The sequence below is a fragment of the Mixophyes fleayi genome, chromosome 8 (assembly GCF_038048845.1).
Source record: "Mixophyes fleayi isolate aMixFle1 chromosome 8, aMixFle1.hap1, whole genome shotgun sequence".
NCBI lineage: Eukaryota > Metazoa > Chordata > Amphibia > Anura > Limnodynastidae > Mixophyes > Mixophyes fleayi.
Window position 1 is genome coordinate 108417167 of NC_134409.1, and position 20553 is coordinate 108437719.

General features: G+C 41.1%; 1 protein-coding gene across 1 annotated transcript in view; it reads left to right on the top strand.

Moving 5' to 3' along the window:
• Positions 1-9472, top strand: part of ACAD9 (acyl-CoA dehydrogenase family member 9) — a 39677-nt gene extending 30205 nt beyond the window's left edge. Inside the window, exons 9-18 of the mRNA XM_075183136.1 lie at positions 808-883; positions 2738-2808; positions 3042-3161; positions 3993-4121; positions 5916-5995; positions 6352-6478; positions 6747-6824; positions 7446-7574; positions 8422-8494; positions 9108-9472. Coding sequence (XP_075039237.1) covers positions 808-883; positions 2738-2808; positions 3042-3161; positions 3993-4121; positions 5916-5995; positions 6352-6478; positions 6747-6824; positions 7446-7574; positions 8422-8494; positions 9108-9208 — 984 coding nt within the window. The 3' untranslated portion in view covers positions 9209-9472. The remainder of the gene's footprint in view (positions 1-807; positions 884-2737; positions 2809-3041; positions 3162-3992; positions 4122-5915; positions 5996-6351; positions 6479-6746; positions 6825-7445; positions 7575-8421; positions 8495-9107) is intronic.
• Positions 9473-20553: the final 11081 nt, after the last annotated feature.

The following is a 20553-nucleotide window of genomic DNA, read 5'->3' on the forward strand; positions in this document are numbered from 1 at the left end:
TCCAAGCCTCTCCGCGCTGACTCGCCGCTCTCAGCCTCTCCGCGCTGACTCGCCGCTCTCAAAGCCTCTCCGTGCTGACTCGCCGCTCTCCAAGCCTCTCCGCGCTGACTCGCCGCTCTCCAAGCCTCTCCGCGCTGACTCGCCGCTCTCCAAGCCTCTCCGCGCTGACTCGCCGCTCTCCAAGCCTCTCCGCGCTGACTCGCCGCTCTCCAAGCCTCTCCGCGCTGACTCGCCGCTCTCCAAGCCTCTCCGCGCTGACTCGCCGCTCTCCAAGCCTCTCCGCGCTGACTCGCCGCTCTCCAAGCCTCTCCGCGCTGACTCGCCGCTCTCCAAGCCTCTCCGCGCTGACTCGCCGCTCTCCAAGCCTCTCCGCGCTGACTCGCCGCTCTCCAAGCCTCTCCGCGCTGACTCGCCGCTCTCCAAGCCTCTCCGCGCTGACTCGCCGCTCTCCAAGCCTCTCCGCGCTGACTCGCCGCTCTCCAAGCCTCTCCGCGCTGACTCGCCGCTCTCCAAGCCTCTCCGCGCTGACTCGCCGCTCTCCAAGCCTCTCCGCGCTGACTCGCCGCTCTCCAAGCCTCTCCGCGCTGACTCGCCGCTCTCCAAGCCTCTCCGCGCTGACTCGCCGCTCTCCAAGCCTCTCCGCGCTGACTCTCCTCTCCGCGCTGACTCGCCAATCCAACCCTCTCCGTTTCAACCCTCTCCACACACACAAAACAGACACACTCACTCTCTTGCTTACTGTACACTCTCCGCTTCCTCTCTCTCTCTTTCCACCTTTCTTTACAAGGATAATTTCTTGGTTTTCAGGTTGCAATGAATATCCTGAACAGTGGGCGTTTCAGCATGGGCAGTGCCTCAGCTGGGATGATTAAGAAGCTGATTGGTAAGTTGTAGAATATGTGTAATAATTGTGTTTCTTTTCTCTGTTTATGGACATGTCTTGTCAGAAATGTGGATTACATCTTAGAGCTGTATCCACCTTGTAGGCTTATTGGGACAGTGGTTAGGGGACAGCAGAGAAATTACCTTGTTAGTTGAACTTATGATGATCTTCTTTAGGAGGTTCTAGGTTAGGTTGGTGATACCCTCCGAGCTTTAATTATTGACTGTTTTCTGTTTGTCTAGAGCAGTGATGGGCAAACTTTTTCAGGAGCGGGCCAAATAAAAAAGAAAAACTTTAGGCGGGCCAATATAATTTAATAAAAAACTCAAATATCGAAATATATAATACAAATTGTTTGAATGGGACGGGAGGGTGTTATATAGCAGTGTTACCTCTATAAGAGCAGCGATCGTACAGACACAGCACTTATTTCAGCAGGTTGTTGCAGATCCGTCTTTCTGGTGAGCCACTAACTGACAACACAGCAGCCAATCGAAATCCACCTTAGTTTATGGCCCTGCCCATCTCTTCTCACATGACTTTCAGCCATTAGGGGGCGGGCAGGTGTTTGAGTGATTGACATACGAAGTGTCCTTTTAGGAAGAATGATGAAGTGTAACGAGGGAAATAGCTGGGAAGGCATAAAAATGAATGTTCTGACACACAGGGTCAGCCCTAATAATTCTATGCATATTTCAGTGGTTCCCAAACTTTTGCAGTTAGCGGCACCCTTAGAGTCTCCATAATTTTTTCAAGGCACCCCTCCAAAATAATTACTGAGCAGTCCTGTTTTAGAAGTAGTTGGGTCAAGAAATTGTAATAAGTATTTAGGTCAGGACAGAAATACTTATTTAGTTGGATGCAAAAATGCCACCTCTGCCCCCAGACACTCTGCCCTCTCTCACGCTGCCCCCCTCCTCTGCCACGCTGTGCCCCCTCCACTGCCCCTGTCACGCTGTGTGCCCCTCCACTGCCCCTGTCACGCTGTGTGCCCCTCCACTGCCCCTGTCACGCTGTGTGCCCCTGTCACGCTGTGTGCCCCTGTCACGCTGTGTGCCCCTCCACTGCCCCTGTCACGCTGTGTGCCCCTCCACTGCCCCTGTCACGCTGTGTGCCCCTCCACTGCCCCTGTCACGCTGTGTGCCCCTCCACTGCCCCTGTCACGCTGTGTGCCCCTCCACTGCCCCTGTCACGCTGTGTGCCCCTCCACTGCCCCCGTCACGCTGTGTGCCCCTCCACTGCCCCCGTCACGCTGTGTCCCCCTCCACTGCCCCCGTCACGCTGTGTCCCCCTCCACTGCCCCCGTCACGCTGTGTCCCCCTCCACTGCCCCCGTCACGCTGTGTCCCCCTCCTCTGTCCCGCTGTCCCCCTCTGCCGCGCGCCTGCTATAGAACAAACAAACAACACAAAGACTTAACAATCCGCGCGGTTCCGGGATCCAGCATCCTCCTCTCTCACGCAGCTGTGTGAGAAAGGAGGATGCTGGGCCCCGGCGCCGCGCGGAATTGTAAGTTTTTGTGTTGTTTTTCAATGGCTGGCCCGCGGCACCCCTGTGACAGTGCCGCGGCACCCCTGGGAGCCGCGGCGCACACTTTGGGAACCGCTGGCATAATTTAATGAATTTTTTTAAATATTGGCGGGCTGGTTAGAACCTCTAAGTGGGCCGGATCTGGCTCGCGGGCCGTAGTTTGCCCATCACTGGTCTAGATATTAACAAGTAATTAATAGTAGTATTAATTACTTGTTAATAATTCATGATACAATTGGTAGTTCTGTGAAATGTCACCATGGTCCTGTTTCTTGTTGTGTGTATATTAAATATACCTGTTTTGTGCCATTTCTGAATAATCTAGAAATGACGTCTGAATATGCCTGTACACGGAAGCAGTTCAATAAGAAGCTGAGTGACTTTGAGTTGATACAGGTGAGGAGAGACCTTATTCTGTTTTTTTGACCTGATTGTGGATGTCAGTGTAGTAGCACACACTGCATGTGTACCAAAACTCTAATAAGTTCTTGTGGTGTAACAGAAGAATTGGATAGGTTTATTTAAATTTATTTTTTAATTACTGTGACTGGATTTCAATAAAGAAAAATCCATCATTTACAGCAATGTAATTACTAACAGATTCCCGCCTAATATTTCTCACCTTGTAGGAGAAATTTGCTCTCATGGCTGAGAAGGCCTATGTAATGGAAAGCATGGCTTACCTCACTGCTGGCATGATGGACAGGCCAGGGTTACCGGATTGCTCTGTTGAAGCGGCCATGGTCAAGGTAACGATCATGGAACTTATATGATGAAGCAGCATCGTTTAGGTGTCATCTAATGTATTCAAGAGTATTTCATTGAGAGTTAAATAGTACTGCAGCTAAAGTTACTTGTTTTCCAAAAATCAATCTCCCCATCTAATGGTGGTGTGGTGCCAGATACGGAGTTCCTGCAAAGTTAGCGGATATCTGTTGTGAAGATAGATATAGAAAGATAGATATAGAAAGATAGATATAGAAAGATAGATATAGAAAGATAGATATAGAAAGATAGATATAGATAGATAGATATAGATAGATAGATGATAGAGAGAGATAGTTATAGATATAGATAGAGAGATTTATAGATAGAGAGATAGATATAGATATATATATAGATATATATATATATATATATATATATATATATATATATATATATACACTTCAATCATCCCTTCTTTCCATTGCACCTGTCCTGAAATCAAATCTTTATGAAGGTCACGTTCCGCAGCTCAGACATTTAATCGCAGGGGGCTTTCACGGGATAACTCGCTCAAATAGCAAACAGCATATCTGTTATCTGACATTAATATTACACTGACCAATGTTCCTGTGTGTGAATCCACCACTTTGTACAATGTTTTGCCTAGGAAACTACAAGCCTCTGATTTGCTCTCCATATCTCCCTATTCTGTATTTTCCCACAAGGGCTGTTTTTGTTTTCAGCTGCAGGAAAATAAAGATTTATATTTGGTTGGGTGTAAGACGTGACTTAGACTAGATTTGACTGAATCCCACAGTGAATCCTGGTTTCGGTGCATGTCTTGTCTAACTTCCAGCTCTTGGTTGTGACAGGTGTTCAGCTCAGAAGGGGCGTGGCAGTGTGTCAGCGAAGCGCTGCAAATCCTGGGAGGTTTGGGGTATATGAAGGATTATCCATATGAACGTTATCTTCGAGACAGTCGAATACTTCTTATATTTGAGGTAAGTGTTTTCTGCAGTCAAGTTGTCCTAAAATCACACCAAATATTTTTCCCATGTAAAGGATGTGGACATTCGATAGCTATGTGACCACATAAAATCACAAGGCTATAGGCAGAGGTTACAGTACCCAGGGCAATATGTGTAGTCATTTATACTGGGTGGTGCTTTATTTCTTATAATACGCGTTTTGTTAAGTGATTAGCAGAACAGTTTACACAGATAATTATAGCAGTTTATAAATATGTTAACATTACTTGTGTATTTTATAAAGCTATATTGTGGTGTTTGTGGGCCTGATTCATTAAGGAAGTTAAGTAAAAAAAAAAAAAATTAGTATCCTGGACAAAACCATGTTACAATGCAAGGGGTGCAAATTAGTTTTCTATTTTGCACATAAGTTAAATACTGTCTGTTTTTCATGTAGCACACAAATATCAACTTTAAATATCCGTGTACAAATAAGCTTTCAAGTATTTGTATGCTACATGAAAAAACAGACAGTACTTAACTTATGTGCAAAATAGAAAACTACTTTGCACCCCTTGCATTGTAACATGGTTTTGTCCAGGAGACTGTGCCACTAATCTACAGTCATTTTTACATAGGCAAAAAAGATAATTTGCTGAATCCGGTAAATAGAGGAGTGATGTTTAAATAGAAATGTATTACTGCATAATAAATAGAATTCCTACTGTCGAAGTCGTTGTAGTTAGTGTAACAGGATATTGATAGAAACGTTTAGCTCTGTGTCATTATACCTAATGACTACTGACTCCATCTTCAGAAGGGAGTTTTGCATAGTTTAATCTATTCCGAAAGATTGCAGAAACACAATGTCAGCCGTCCTGTTCTTGGATCATATTTCTGCACGGTTTGCCAAAACAACCCATCCTATTAGCATTCAGCTTCTTCCAGGTTTAATCTTTTTTAAATGCAGCCATTTGTACTTTTTCAGATTGGGTTTAACTTCTGAGCAATGAACCAACAGGTTTAACTGCAAATATATATTTATCTCTTTATAATATATATCTAATATATAAATGCTTAGTGGCGTCTGTGTGGGAAAAAAAAACAAGTTGCAGCGCCACCTGCTGGGCAGAGTTATACACTGACCTACTAAATTCTTAGTGTGTGTGGGAAAAAAAAATCAAAAAGGGCTGAAATTTGGTAGGGCTCAAACTCATTTTCGTGAGGTAATTTTACCTCATGAACACACATGTGTAGAGGCGTGCGTTAGTGTGTGTGTGTGGGAAAAAACTATTTTCTCAGAAAGGGCTCATCCAATTGACCTGAAATTTGGTATACTGACATTATTTGACAAAAAAATTAGAATAGTCAAGTCAGTTAACTTCCATCATCTCCCCTTCCCCCCGTGGGAGGGGTAGTTAAGGCTAAATTTACGAGTTGAGGGGTCAAACTCATTTTCGTAAGGTAATTTTACCTCATGAACACACATTAAAAAGGCTGCTTGCGTCGGGAACTAACGCTCTTCCCCTAAAGGAGGCTGGGCTAGGTCCAAATGCATGACAAGAACCTTTTTAAGACCTTAAGTAGCTTGATTTGACAGAATGCATGAGTATCATGCACGGGTTAACTTGTGTGTGTGTGTATGAGAGAGATCTTTATTGGCGCAAAACACAAAGATACAAACAATGTGGATTATACAGAAGCACATGGTTATTCACAGAACAATTGTTACATCTTAAAGTTTTGGGTTTTTTATTTAGTGGTAATTGATATCAACATATGATTTGGAAGAGCCCATGATTATTGTAAATGTGTTTTTGGTTCTAGGGAACAAATGAAATCCTCCGGATGTATATTGCTCTTACAGGGATGCAACACGCAGGCAGAATCTTGACTGGCAAAATAAAGTAAGTCTTCTCTTTTAATTTATGTTCAGCCTTTTGTAATAACAGGCATCGCAGTATAATGGGTTACTTATTTAGGTAATCATTGATTTTTAACCTGTATGGACAAGGTTGTCTGTTGAAGGCTGGGGCATGCAGCAATGTACCTGATGTTTAAAATGATTGGTATGTAGTATATCAAGTGACTTCAGCATAGGTTTATATCAACAGTACAATGAGGCTTATTTAGAGGTTGATGCATTTGCGCTCCTATCGTACGTAAGAAAGCATGCACGTTATACAAGTGTACTAAATTGTGTACTTTTGTGTCTGACACCTTGCCAGTTAACACATAGTGTCATGATTGTATCTTTTACAAGGGAACTGAAAGGTGGAAGTCTTTCTGTGGCGCTAGAATTTATTGGTAAGAGAATAGGAAACCCTTTCGGAAGGAAAGTGAATTTAGGATTAACCGGAAGTGATGGAGTCGTTCACCCGAGTCTTGAAGTGAGTGGAGCACGTTATCGTTCATTACATTGCAGGCACCACTTTCTATATGTATTTGGCATTAACTGTCCAGTCTCAGGATACAACTGCACACAAACACTGGTTAATTCAGTGTCATATAGTACTTACAATGTTCTCTGTTAAATCTCTTTGTGTATTCCGGATTTTCTGTGATTTACTAAATGCCCCATTGAATTATATTGTCTATTGATAATTATGGGTAATGCAGATTAATATGACTTCGGTTTGATCCCTTTTAAATTCACAGGAAAGCGCAAAGAAACTGGAGGATAGTACACATAGTTTTGGCACCACAGTGGAGAGTTTGTTGTACAGATTTGGAAAGGTAAGTACAAAATTGATGGTTTCCTATTTCATCCCAGGTGGTTTCATTGGTGGATTATTTATTTTAGTGTACAAACATAGACTGATACAATTTGGTAGTTTTTGTATAGGACCGACATGTCTCTTCTATAATCATCACCATTTATTTATATAGCAAAACTATATCTGCAGCACTGTACAGAGAACTCACTCACATCAGTCCCTGCCCCATTGAAGCTTACAGTCTAAATTCCATAACACACACACACTGAGAGCGATTAAGGACAATTTAATAGCAGCCAATTAACCTACTAGTATGTTTTTGGAGTGTGGGAGGAAACCGGAGCACCTGGAGGAAACCCATGCAAACACGGGGAGAACATACAAACTCCACACAGAGGCCATGGTTTGGAATCGAACTCATGACCCCAGTGCTGTGAGGCAGAAGTTAGCTTAGCTAACCACTAGCTCACTGTGCTGCCATTCTAGTGGAAATGATGCACTCCCCGTAAGATGGTTTCTCCCACTAGCTTGGAAATTGGATTATTGTGTTTAGTGGGAAACTGGAGATATCAGTGTGGCTTTCAGACTGGATGATGTTGAACCTTTCATCAGTGACCCACAGACTGTTTCCTATTTACAGACCATTGTGGATGAGCAACTGGCACTGAAGAGAGTGGCGGATATTCTTATCAATCTGTACGCCATGACAGCGGTGATATCCAGAGCGAGTCGCTCCATCAGCATTGGCCTGCGCAATCATGATCATGAAGTAAGCACAGGGAATGGTCCTTTTAATTCAATCACATGTTAAGGGGGTTAGGAGTTTTAACTATTGCACAATACCAGAGTTGTTTTTCAGGATGTACCCAATATGTATATACACAAATCAGAAGCTGGTGATGATGGCTGATTTGAGAAATTATTTTAAGCACTGTCTGTTTAAAATTAATTTTACATGGATCTGTATATTTGTATTAGATTATTTGTCGTGTGCGCGCGCGCATGATGGTAGCGCACGATACATGACGGAAGCACACAATACATGACGGAAGCACATGATACGCAAACATTAAATGTATATGTTGGTTCTCAGTAAAGAGGTGGAGTTACTCTATTTGTACACTACCTAATAAAGTAGTAGAAACATGTTTTAATACATTGCGTTGTGTACAAATAGGGTAATGGGCTCAGAAAAACAAGAGATAAGTTCTTAATACAAGTCACAATAACTGTATCCAAAAAAAAAACAAGTTTAATATAACACCTCAACAAATATTTCATCAAAACTATGAGATACCTGTTGTATAAAGTATTATTCCACTATTCTTTCTCAGTCTATAAAAATAATTTGTCCTTGGTAGATCTATATGCAGAGGTACACTGTTCTCAATGCAGAATAATGTATGCCTATATATTCAGAAGTGATTCTTTAAGAGGAAATATACCGTATTGTCATTCCTCTTGCCTTCTGCTAGAAATGTTATCCTTTAATGTTCAGTGAAACTAACTATTCCTGTGTGTGTCGCAGTGAAAGAAATATAACATGGGTGATAAAGAGACAAGACATTCAGTATTTGACAAGCAGGTTAATCTGTTATTCTGTCTCATTGTTGTAGGTGCTGCTTGCAAACCTGTTCTGCTCCGAGGCGTACTTCAAGAACGCCTACATGATGGCTCAACTGGGAAAAAGTAAGAGAAATCGCAACACAGTCAGACAAGAATATGTAATGAGATATTTATATACAGCACAAGAGGGAAAAGTAGATTGGTTTCAATTTTTAGCTGGGTTAAAAATGTAATTAAAGAAAGCTGTGCAAATTTTTTTTTCAAATGCTTTTACATAAAAAAAGAAACAAACTCCTCTCCCCAACTTGCATTATTTTGGGGTTCCAAGGTCCAGAATGCTCACAGCAGCACAGTACTGATGGTTAGTGTGGGCAGGGCTGCATGTGACTGTGTCCTAATGTTAGTTGGGCTGTGAAGCACAGATTGAGCCTTTCAGTATTTTAATTGATATTTCAGAATCTTATATTTTTGGAATATAATTTGAATTTTAACATTGCATATGAGGCTGATGTCAGGAAGAGACATTAATAGCTTAAACAAATATTTTTTATAAGTACGAAAACTCTCTGTATTATTCACAGACTGCCTTAGCACTTCTTATGGCATTATGTGCATCCATAAATCAGCTTTTTCATGTCTAATCACTACTGATTTGTACAAATTAAAGCTTTTGCATTGTCAGTCCAGGCAGTGACTTAACTTGCTCCACTTTTTGTTTTTTTTCTTTCCCCTTTAGATTGTCCTGAAAATCAGGATGACAGTATTCGGAAAATAGCAAAACATGTGCTAGAGAACCGGGCGTACACATGTTCTCACCCTCTGGACAGGAGCTTCTGAACACCGAGCCAGCGTTAGAATGATACACATAGCTTTATCCTTAAGTGCTAACCATTTGAGCCTGGATTGCTGCTAGAATTTAATGACTATTTTGTACAATTGGTGATCAATCCACAGGACGTTTTCTTTTAAACTGTTGTAATACCATAATAATTCTAAATAATGAAGACTAGTTATTTTATAAAATCTTGTTTGTGTTTAAACCCAGTGCTTGAGAATGTATTCACACTATGAATAAACGAATTATCAAAAAAAATGGAATAACACAGACCACAGCCTTATTTATAGTAATAATGTATTAATAACAGCAGTGAAACCGATCGGATGTGGGAATGTTTTCAATTACTGCCTATGATGAAGAAAACCTTTGTGGCTCTGGTGGAGATTCCCCAGGTCGGCAGTTACCCTTGTTGTGGGAGGCATGATCTCTTCTGCCGAGCCTGGCTTTATGAGGATGAAAGCATTATCTCCTCTTTGCTTAAATGCTTCATTCTCCTCTTGTAAAGGAACAAATGATCTATAGAATGTAAACCGCAAGAATAGACTGGATATATTGTATAAGTGGATAATTCAATGGATATATTGTTAATACATAGGAAAAATGTGGACAGTGGTTAAAAAAATACCAAACTGACAATACCAGGATGCTCTATTGCAGAGTTCACCAAAGACGCCTCAGTAATGTCTGCGCTCTGGCCTGCAGAGCTCACATTCTAATGTCTACCAAGGTAGAGAGAGAATTCTTAATCATTCGTATTTCCCATCTGTGGACAGTGCTGTACAATATATATACAGCATTTTGCAAATACTATACATGGATTTGAAATATTTGTGAAAATAGAACATTATTCAAATTTCAACATTTGCTGTAAATACGAACTCCTTTTTCCATTGTCATATTCCAGATGAGTGATGAGGTTTTTTTTAGAGCTTTCTATAAATGTTGACATGTTTTAAAAAATGGTTATCTGTACTATGTATACTACCAGTATTTTAAATCGCTTAACTATGCTTTTGTATTCAATACAAGATATATATTGCAAAAGACAAAATGTTTGGGAGAAATACTAAAGGCTAAAAGTTCAAGCCTGTATTGTTTATACTAAAAGTTTGTATTGATTTTAACTGTCTAATATCAGTCCTTTTTAAACACCACTCCTATCTATTGGAGCTTCCTTTTCTTTCATCCAACTCCCTTCAGTCTGTATACCTGCGTAGAATTGGTTATGACTGGGGCATATTAGTGTAAATAGATTTGTCTTCTTTATAGTTGTTACACTTGCACAATCTCATCTGCATCATCATCATCACCATTTATTTAATTTATTTATGTAGCGCCAGTCACTCACATCAGTCCCTGCCCCATTGGAGCTTACAGTCTAAATTCCCTAACACAGACAGAGACACAGACACACACACACACACACACACAGACTAGGGTCAATTTTGTTAGCAGCCAATTAACCTACTAGTATGTTTTTGGAGTGTGGGAGGAAACCGGAGCACCCGGAGGAAACCCACGCAAACACGGGGAGAACATACAAACTCCACACAGATAAGGCCATGGTCAGGAATTGAACTCATGACCCCAGTGCTGTGAGGCAGAAGTGCTAACCACTTAGCCACCATGCTGCCCATCCTCATCCTGCTGTGCACCAACTACATTCCTTCTGTGTTAAGCGCATCTGTGATCTGTACAATAAACTAGGAGTCGACCCTGAGCGACCCTGAAACATAGCATGTTGGATTAAAAACTATAGGTATAAAAGTTATTACAAGGCAACACGGGTGTGGATTTGCCATGTGAATCCAGTGTCATCCAGGGAATTAGATTATAGCAATAGTAACACACAAAGCACTAATGCTGCTATCACTGACCAGACAGCACAATAATTGGTCTGTCTGTCATTAGCAGCCCCTGGAGACCACCTGGACCTTTGAATATTCTTCTAATGGTGAGAAATTAAACTGCCCATTGGTCATAGGTCCTCTTAACCTTTCAGTCAAACTTTTTCCCCCTCAAATGATGGAAGGTTTCATGGTCCATGCTGTGACATGGAATGATTTTGACAGCCCACTTAAAGTTGTGATCTTTGAGTTCCTCTGAAATAAATCCCCTGGTTGTGAGCGACACTCTCTGTTCCCATTATTTCCTGAGTTCAGCTTGGCCAGTGTGGGGATCGGCTGCTCAGGATAAGAATTGAACAAGTGCCGAGATTAATGCATTGCTGCTTGTTCTAGACATCTCTGTTATGTATTATTTATCAATCTGCAGGACAAAGGGGCCTAAATGCTTTGAAAGCTTGCAATGATTTCTGTAGAGGTGGCTATTAAAGGTATCGACTTTTATATTGCACGGTTTATTCTCTCATCTGTATTAATGCTAAAAGTTACTACATCTGTGATTATCTGGCAATTACACACAGTTGCTCCTCGAGATATAGTGCATAGGATTCATATTGCTGGGTATGTCTGCTGTCTGATTTACTTACAAACTGACCTCTGTATTAATAACAGGCAAATGGCTTATTTAAATGACAATGCCACTCTTCACCCCCCATGTGCTATGTAATCATTTATGCCTGTTGGTAATGCTGAATTAATATCTCTAGCAGCTTAGACACATGCCAACTAAATTCTGTTTCCTTATACATCTTCCATGGCAGCAGATACCAAAGGGTTAATCCACCTCTCCACTAGAATAGAAAAGAAGATACACCATTTATGGAAGGTATATAAGGTCACTCCTCAGTACATCCCTTCCTGTGTCTTCTTTTCTGTCCTGTTGTTAGTGTTTGTATTTTCATAGCTCCATGAGTTTACCTGCGAATTGATGTCTGCTGCCAGGAGGCTCTGAAGGACGAAACAGGGCTCCGAACCTGAAGCTTTCATACTTTTCTACAAACCAGGGGAGGAGGTGGGGGGGACCAGGCTCCTAGGGAGGAGGTGGGGGGACCAGCCTCCAGGGGAGGAGGTGGGGGGGGGACGGACCAGCCTCCACTGGATGAATGCTTTTTTATTGAGGTGTAGCCCATAACGGATCCCATCTTCAGCTGGGATCAAATCTGCACCCTTAAAACGGAACCTTGTGGGTGGGTACATGCATGTGACATGTATGCACATGTGACACAGCCTGAGGAATCATGGGAGCCTTAAAAGCACTTGACATTCAAATCTCTATAACCTGCAAAGCAAAAGGATCATAGTTCATTTAACATTCGTCTGCTTTGCATCCAGTTGCTGCGCTACAAGGATGGAAGACCAGCAGTCCTCAAACAGGGTGTCTGGGTAAGTCACAGGGAGCTAGTTTTTTTTTGTTTAGATAGAGGTTCTTTTTCTAACTATATATAAAAGAGACAAATGTGTTTGTGTTTTAACAGTGAAGCCTGCAAAGAAACAACGGTTTTGAATTATGCAGTATGAGGGATATTCTGGGAAAGTTTCTGCTGCTCATGTTTATAGTGAACAACAGCTGCCATCCCAGCAAATAATGGAAGTAATTAAATGGATAAAAGAGGCTTTGGCTGATACTTTTGTTACCAAATATGACTTACACCTACGAAGGCCCAGGAGATCACGGTCCCTTCTAGGTATTGATTTTGATGTATTTGAATATAGTGTCTAAGAAAAGGACCTATAATTTTCACTTCAATAAATCAAAGCAGCAGCTTTAAAGCCTTCAGTCATTATGACAATAAAGTCCAGGGCCCTCCCTGCCTTTGTGAGGAAATTACCTTGAAAATAATATTTAAGGTGCAATTAAGAGGAATGAACTGCTTAAAATGTAGAGATTGAACTTTTGTGTTCGGCGTCAGTGGATTCTATTAGACCAGAGCTGTATCCTAATTTGTTGCCCTGTGTTTGTGCTCTTGGGTACTGGACACCCGATGAAACAGTAGACTAATGAGGCTTGAATTTGAGGAAGAATACCGCTGCAGACAGGAACTGGACAGCTCATCTCCAATTGATCAGATGGCAAGTCCTACCAAGTGTTGTTCTACCAGGTCTTGAGGTAACCAGACCAGGTGAATGTAGAGATAAGGAAGCAAATTTATATAGACCTGGCAAAAGGTAAGGAAAGTTTCAAGCAGAAACCTCACTACAGATATTTTTTTGGCAATAAAAAGGCCTTGTGGAACCCCTAAAACTCTTTAACATTGATACCAATTGGTTGACTTTTCCATAGATGAGCAGGTATACAGAATGCTGTGGTTAGGCTCTTCTTCCTCCCACCGCACCTCTATCCATTTCAGAATTCAGTTCAAGCCCCTTACCCTCACTTAAAAAGCCCTTACCAACGCTTCTCCTCCTTACATCTCTGATCTTGTCTTGAGATACATACCTATCCGGCCGCTCCGCCTGTGACCTCTACCTCAGTTCACCTCTCATTACCTCCTCCCATGCTCACCTCCAAGACTTCTGCCATGCTTCCCCTAATCTTTGGAACTCCCAACCTTGTGTCACTCATTTCTCCCCCACCCTTCAGTCCTTCAAACACTCACTAAAAACTCACCTTTTCAAGCTTGCCTATCCTACCACCTCCTAACCATTCTATCCATCACCTCCTCCTCCTCTGCCATCTCAATTTTCTCCCAGTTGGTCCTACTGTCTCTCACCCCCCTCCCTCTAGAATGTAAGCTCTCGCGGCCAGGGTCCTCTCTACCTATTGTCCCATGTCTGTCTACAGTCTGACTCCCTCATACGTCCCGTCATGTCTTTTGCTGCGTGACTCCCCATAGCATTACTCACACTCATCTGTGCTACTTCTATGTATTACCTCCTCTATTTGTTACTTCTGTATCCGTCGCTTCGGAATCTGTGGAACCTTATAAATAAATAATAATAATATGTAGAACAAATTACTTTTACTGATTACAAATAATTATAACACACTGTATTTCCACTTACATTATTATGTATATTTAATCTAAATTTAAGATAAAACCTTTGCAGCGAGTTTCTGTAGAATTTGTAGAGTAGTTCAGCAATAAAATGTGACCAACATTAGAAATGATTGGCTTCAGGACAGAAGCTTGTACAATATGTACGCCTTAAAAATCTACAACTATTTAACTGTTCTAATTTGAGCACTTCATGGTTTTGTTTAATGTGTTTAATTTATAGCTCTGCTTTCTACTGGCAGTACATCTTAGTCTAAACCAGCTACTGAATATGATCTTGCTAAAAAAAACACTTGGATAAATTAGCCAAGTGACATATACCGTAAGTTTAAGAGATACAGAAATACACTGCAGTAAGCATAGTGCCAGTAAGAGGCTGTAAAGGCTTGAACTAACGGCATAGAATAAATAATAGAGAGTAAACTGGAGAGTAGATAGAATTAATTACCGCATGATTACAGAAGACTAAATTTTAATCATCCTAGTAATTCTCGGGGCTTATAAAGTGTGCAGATTCTGACATTGAAAAAAACAAATAAGCGGTGATTTACGTAGCGCAAAGAGGGCGCACAGCTTTGGACCCACCATGCACCTCAATTTTCCTAAGTGTGCCTATATTTCCGCCAGGGGCATATGTTTACGGAGGAAGATGACTGCTTTTGCGGATGAGCAGCAGTTTGCACAGGCAGAGGGGACTAGTAAAGGTGCCCTAATGGAAGTATGGAGAAGGTGTCCTGATGCTCATTTTGTGGAGCAGTGCAGAGATTTGAGATTTATTATTCAGTGCTAGATTATTATAAATTATAAAGTTATAGAGAGGGCACATTTTTAGGGGCAATCCTTGGAAGTGCACATGGCCAGTTCCACTTTACAAAAGTGAGGTGGTCTTCAGGTCGCGTCCTAAACTGTTAATGGGATCTGTGTTGCAATTCAGGGAAGATGCAAATTTATAGGGACACTCAAAGCAGTGTAATAAACAAACATATTCCAGACCCCCCTCTCTCTTATGATTAATGTATGTCATATATGAGACCAAGTTGAGCAATATATAAGTAAAAATTTTAATTCTTATTTTATTGAAAGTGGTGGAACTAAAGTTCTGTGAGTTTGGGCTTGATGTGAACTCTCAAGTTTTGTACAGTCAGTATGCTCCTACAAAATTTCCATCTCGTCGCACACACCTTTAAGTGCATGAGGTGGACCTTTTGTGATGTGCATCTGGTACGTTTTGTAAATTCTCCATAATTTTTGGATGGTTTGGAAGACAGATATTGACTAGTTGGTGTTTTGCTTGCCAGGAATTTCTTAGATAGGAAAGTTGCCTTGTTTGTTGTATATATTGTCAGACAGATGGATTAATGGATAGAATCACATTGTCACGAGCGGCGATGCTCAGCCGCTCGTTGCTGCCTGTGTCCCGGCTGTCGTGACAACACCCGGGCCGTCACTTCTGTAATCAGCGCTGCGTCCCAGCATCTGGACTAGCCAGGCACGTGCGGAAAATTAGTTAACTAATTAGGCACATCATGAAGGGCTTATTAAGGTGTTCCCTGCCCCTGAACACTATCGGCCAGCTTCTGTATATTAAGGCAGGGGGGCTTAGCCTCCCTGCTGGTTGTAGCTTCTGGATTCCTGTTGATGACCTGCTAATGTGTACTGTGTGCTCTGCTATTCTCTGGATTGACCTATCATTGTGACCTCTTGCTTGTTATTGGACCTTGTCTGTTTTCTGATTTGCTCTGACTTCTGGTCCTGTTTCTTGGATTCTCCTGTTTTCCGCCAGCCCTGATCTAATTGCCTGTCTCTGGCCCTCCTATTTGCTACGGACCCCCTGACCTCGGCTTGCCTTCTGACTACCCGCTACCATCTGGATTTCCTCCCTCATCCATCCGCTGTGGTGTTGCTTATAAACGTACACTACATTAGAGTGAACACCTGGGGCATTCAAGTACCTGTGAGCACATTAAGCTCTATGGGAAAGGCGGCTGCTATAGGCGAAGAGGCGAAGACCTCTACCATCAGTACTGTAGGTTCATGACAAGACCCGCCAGCATAGCACACACGTCATAATCCATTTGACAGGTTTCATGTAATTTTGAAAAGATATCTCATATTCCTGGAGAAAGTCTTTATTTTAAAATGTCCTGTGTTGCTAGTAGGGGCCTGCAGGTAAGACTCCGAGCTGTAGCTGTTGATATGTTTACCTGTATAGCCGTATTATAACACTTCCTGTGGATAGGACTTACGCAATAAATTGTGCGGCCTACTTTCATTAGTGCTTTTCTCTGCACTATTGTATATGAACAAAATAGAGGCACGTGTCACATAGACCTTGCGCAAACTAACCCAAATGGGGACTGGGTCTTAAATGAACTCTGGATGACTTGAATATTTAAAAATATAAAATATTGATAATAAGACTCTTATAAAAAATGTTGGGCGTTATGTAAGCACTTGGAATGTTGCAGTGTGCATTGATCAGTCTGGTGTTTATTTTATATCCTGAAATGTTATACCTTAAGAATTAGTTGTTACAAGAGGCACCCAGGTTTTTTTCAGACTTCTCGACAATTACCCGTACCCCAAATTGTTTTTTCTTACAAAATTTACCTCTCTCATGGAGATTGATTATATGCACTTTGTCATTCCTAATATAACAATGCATGAACAACATACCCAGGTCACAAAAATGAAGTGTTCTGGCCTATAAAAAGAAAAAGAAACTGTACAATGAATGAAAAATAAACATAATTAAATAAAAAAGAAAATATCAAGAAGAAATTTTATATGGTGGTAGTCATTATGCCTATTGCGACACAAAAATTCCGATTACTATAAAGCAGGAATGATAGAAATGCAGACTTACTTTAAAACACCCAGCGAACATTTCTGACAGGCCTCATATAAATTGCGATTACAGAAAATGCAGGCAGTGGGGATTGACGTCACTTAAAATGGCGACAGTCAGATTGCCGATTTTAAGAGGGCAATGCCAGGACCTGACGCCTCTATAATCTAGAAAAGACGGGGAACACTATGATTTTTATTCTCTGTTCAGAATGTTACGTCTATAATCCAAAAACCTAGATTTTATAGTTCCTGTAGTTCTTTCTATGTATATTATATTGCAGCTACATTTCAAAACATAACGTTGGGCTCATATTGCAGTTAATTTAACACTGGATTTTATAGCTCTTATCTCCAGGGCCATCTTTTCCATTGGGCACGATGGGCAGGTGCCCGGGGGCCCCACGGGCAAGGGGGCCCCATAGGCAGGGCTATTAATTAGAATAAATAATCCTGCAAAAGAAAAAAATCTGCAAAAAAAACCTTCAAGGGTCACTGAGCAAGTACATCTATCTATCTCTATCTCTATATATCTATATCTGTATCTCTATACATCTATATCTATATATGTAGGGGCCCCGTTGCACTGCTTTGCCCAGGGGCCCATAATGTTGTTAAGATGGCCCTGCTTATCTCCATGGGTTAATTCTTACATTTTATTGGCAATGTGGGTACACGTGATGCATCTTGAAGCAGCCAGTAGGTTTCCCAGGAATCCAGTTAGAACCATTCATGGACTTCTGTGAGTGAGTATAGCTTTGTTTCAGAAGACTTAGATCTAACCTGTTTTTCAAGTTGTTTACTTTTTTTATAAACCACTTTACGATTTTGTGGGAGAAGAGATGTTAAGATTGAATCCTGCATGAGAAAAGCATAGTGTTTCTTGATTACCCTTTTGATATTATGTGACCTCTTATTAAACTTAAGACTCAAAGGGGGGTATTCAATTGTTAGCGTTAACGGAAAAAAACGAGCGCTCAAAAAATATTACCGTTTATACGGTAATATTGCGCGAGAAAAGCGTTAATACGGTAGTTTACTCGCGGAATTTCAGCTCGCCGCTCAGGGAGCAGCGAGCTGAAATTCCGCGAGTGATTACCATATTAACGCTAAGATTTTTTGAGCGCTCGTTTTTTTCCGTTAACGCTAACAATTGAATAGCCCCCAAATGCTACATCAAAAGAATTTTCATCCATATCAGTAAATAGATTATTATTCTGGGCATGCTCAGAGTAAATGTGCACATTATACACAATGAATCGCAAGTTGCACTCCTTGATGAATGAGACCCTATATGTTCAATGAGTATGATAAATATTGAGGTACGATGCAATATATGTGCTTAGATTATTGAACAGTTAATTGCCCTAAGAATAGTCAACAGGAAAGTTTGTGGAAAGAAGGGTAAGGAAATCAGGGTTTTCAATTAAAATTAGTTTCTGCACCAGCTTGCAGAAGCAGAAGGGAAAATCAAAAAGCTGAGAAATGGTTTCAAGCGCTTGAAACAAGATAATGTTTTTTTCAGCATAAGATGACAAATTTATCCCTTAAGGTTATAACAATGTCTAAGGCCGGGTTATCCAACCAGCGGGCCGCATGCGGCCCAGCACGCCTATAAAAGTGGCCCAGAAGGAGTTTTTGGTTGTGGCAAGGGGGCAGCACTGTTAATGTAAAAAAAAAAATCCTGCAAAAAAAAGAAAAGAAAATACTTACCTTGCGGTCACGCGCTCACGTCAGCTGGTACTCCGGCTCCCTCCCTTGTCTTCTCCTCCGTGCGGTGCTCGCAGTGAATGTTGGGCGTGATGTCATCACGCCCAACATCCATTGCGGAGCGCAGCACAGAGGAGTCACCAGCGCGAGAAGAACAATCAGCAGCACAGAATTGGAGAAAAGAGAAGAGGACAGGAGAACAAGCCGAATAAAAGGTAAGTTAAGGGGGATTTTTTATTATTTCAAGGGACGCTGACCAGTGAATAAAAGTCACCTGGTCCTGGAGCATCATGGACCTTATCTCCCTGCTACATACTTCTACTTGTAATACTAATGGGGCATTATATATTATTCTCTTTGGCCCATTATAAGTTGTTATCCCTTAACTAACATAGTGGTGTAATTAGCAAAACAGGTCACAATTTGGGGTCACAGTGATGTATATGTCAGGTAGCGCAGGCCTGGTCAGGGCACCCTGATATACAATACCTGGCTTAAATGTACTTTATTGATATTGCATCGAAACAATACAAAAAGTGATTATAGTATAATAACTAGAGAGGATTTTTTGAACAGGGCGATTGAAAGGTAAGTATAGGGGGATTTGAAAAAAAAAGTGATATATATATATATATATATATATCACTTTTTTTCTCATATATATATATATATGTTAACTATGTTTTCTATGGTTTTTTGGATGATCAGCTATCGTTATTGTTAGTGTATCTTATGTGCGGCCCAAACCAACTCCTCGTCTTCCAATGTGGCCCAGGGAAGTTAAAAGGTTGGACACCCCTGGTCTAAGGTTTATGCAAATGTTCTGAAAGTTGTATATAATGAAGACAAGGGGTTATATTTACTAAACTGCGGGTTTGAAATAGTGGAGATGTTGCTATGGCAGCTAATCAGATTCTAGCTGTCATTTTGTAGAATGTGCTAAATAAATGCTAACCAGAATCTGATTGGTTGCTATAGGTAACATCTCCACTTTAAACTGACAGTTTAGTAAATATACCCATTAGTGTTACCGCTTAATTCATCTTTTACTTTTTACTTTCTCTTACTGAAACGGTCTAGCATTTAATTCTCCTGTGTTTTAAAAGGGGCCTTGCTGGTACAGTTCTTGTTAAGACATATCAATTGTACTTTAGGGATGTTGTTTTTCCATGTTTTGTGGTGGGCATTATTATAGAGTAGATAGTTATTGACATAATCATTATCATCACTATATATTTATATAGTGCCACCAATTCTGTAGAGCTGTACAGAGAATATGTTTTGTTCACAGCAATCCCTGCCCCATTGGAACTTACAGGCTAAATTCCTTAATACACATACAAACTAGTGTTAATTCTGTTAGCAGCCAATTAACCTAACAGTATGTTTTTAGAGTGTGGAAGGAAACCAGAATATCTGGAGGGAACCCACACAAAGCCCTGGGAGAACATACAAACTCCACACAGATAAGGCCCTAATCGGGAATCAAACTCATGGCCCCAGAAGAGGTGCCAACCACTGAGCCACGATACTGCCCTACATCTACTTTTTTCCTAAAGGTAGATGTGTTGATCACCCCATTACAAACTGATATATGGAGATCCAAAATGCAATGGCCGTTTTTTGATACTGGTGACCATATTTAATATTATGCTTATTATTATTCAGTGCTGCTACAAAAAGTTGTACTCGTGTTTCATCTCCATTCCAGGTAATAAATAAATAGAGGACCATGTCTGCCTCAATCTCATCGTCCTTGAGGTCACTATTATAGAGGTTGGCGTAGCTCAGGGCAAAATGTGTCCCCATGGCCATTCCTATCGCCTGCAAGTAATATTTGTGATCAAACAAAAAATAATTGCGTGTGAGAATGAATTGAATAGATTG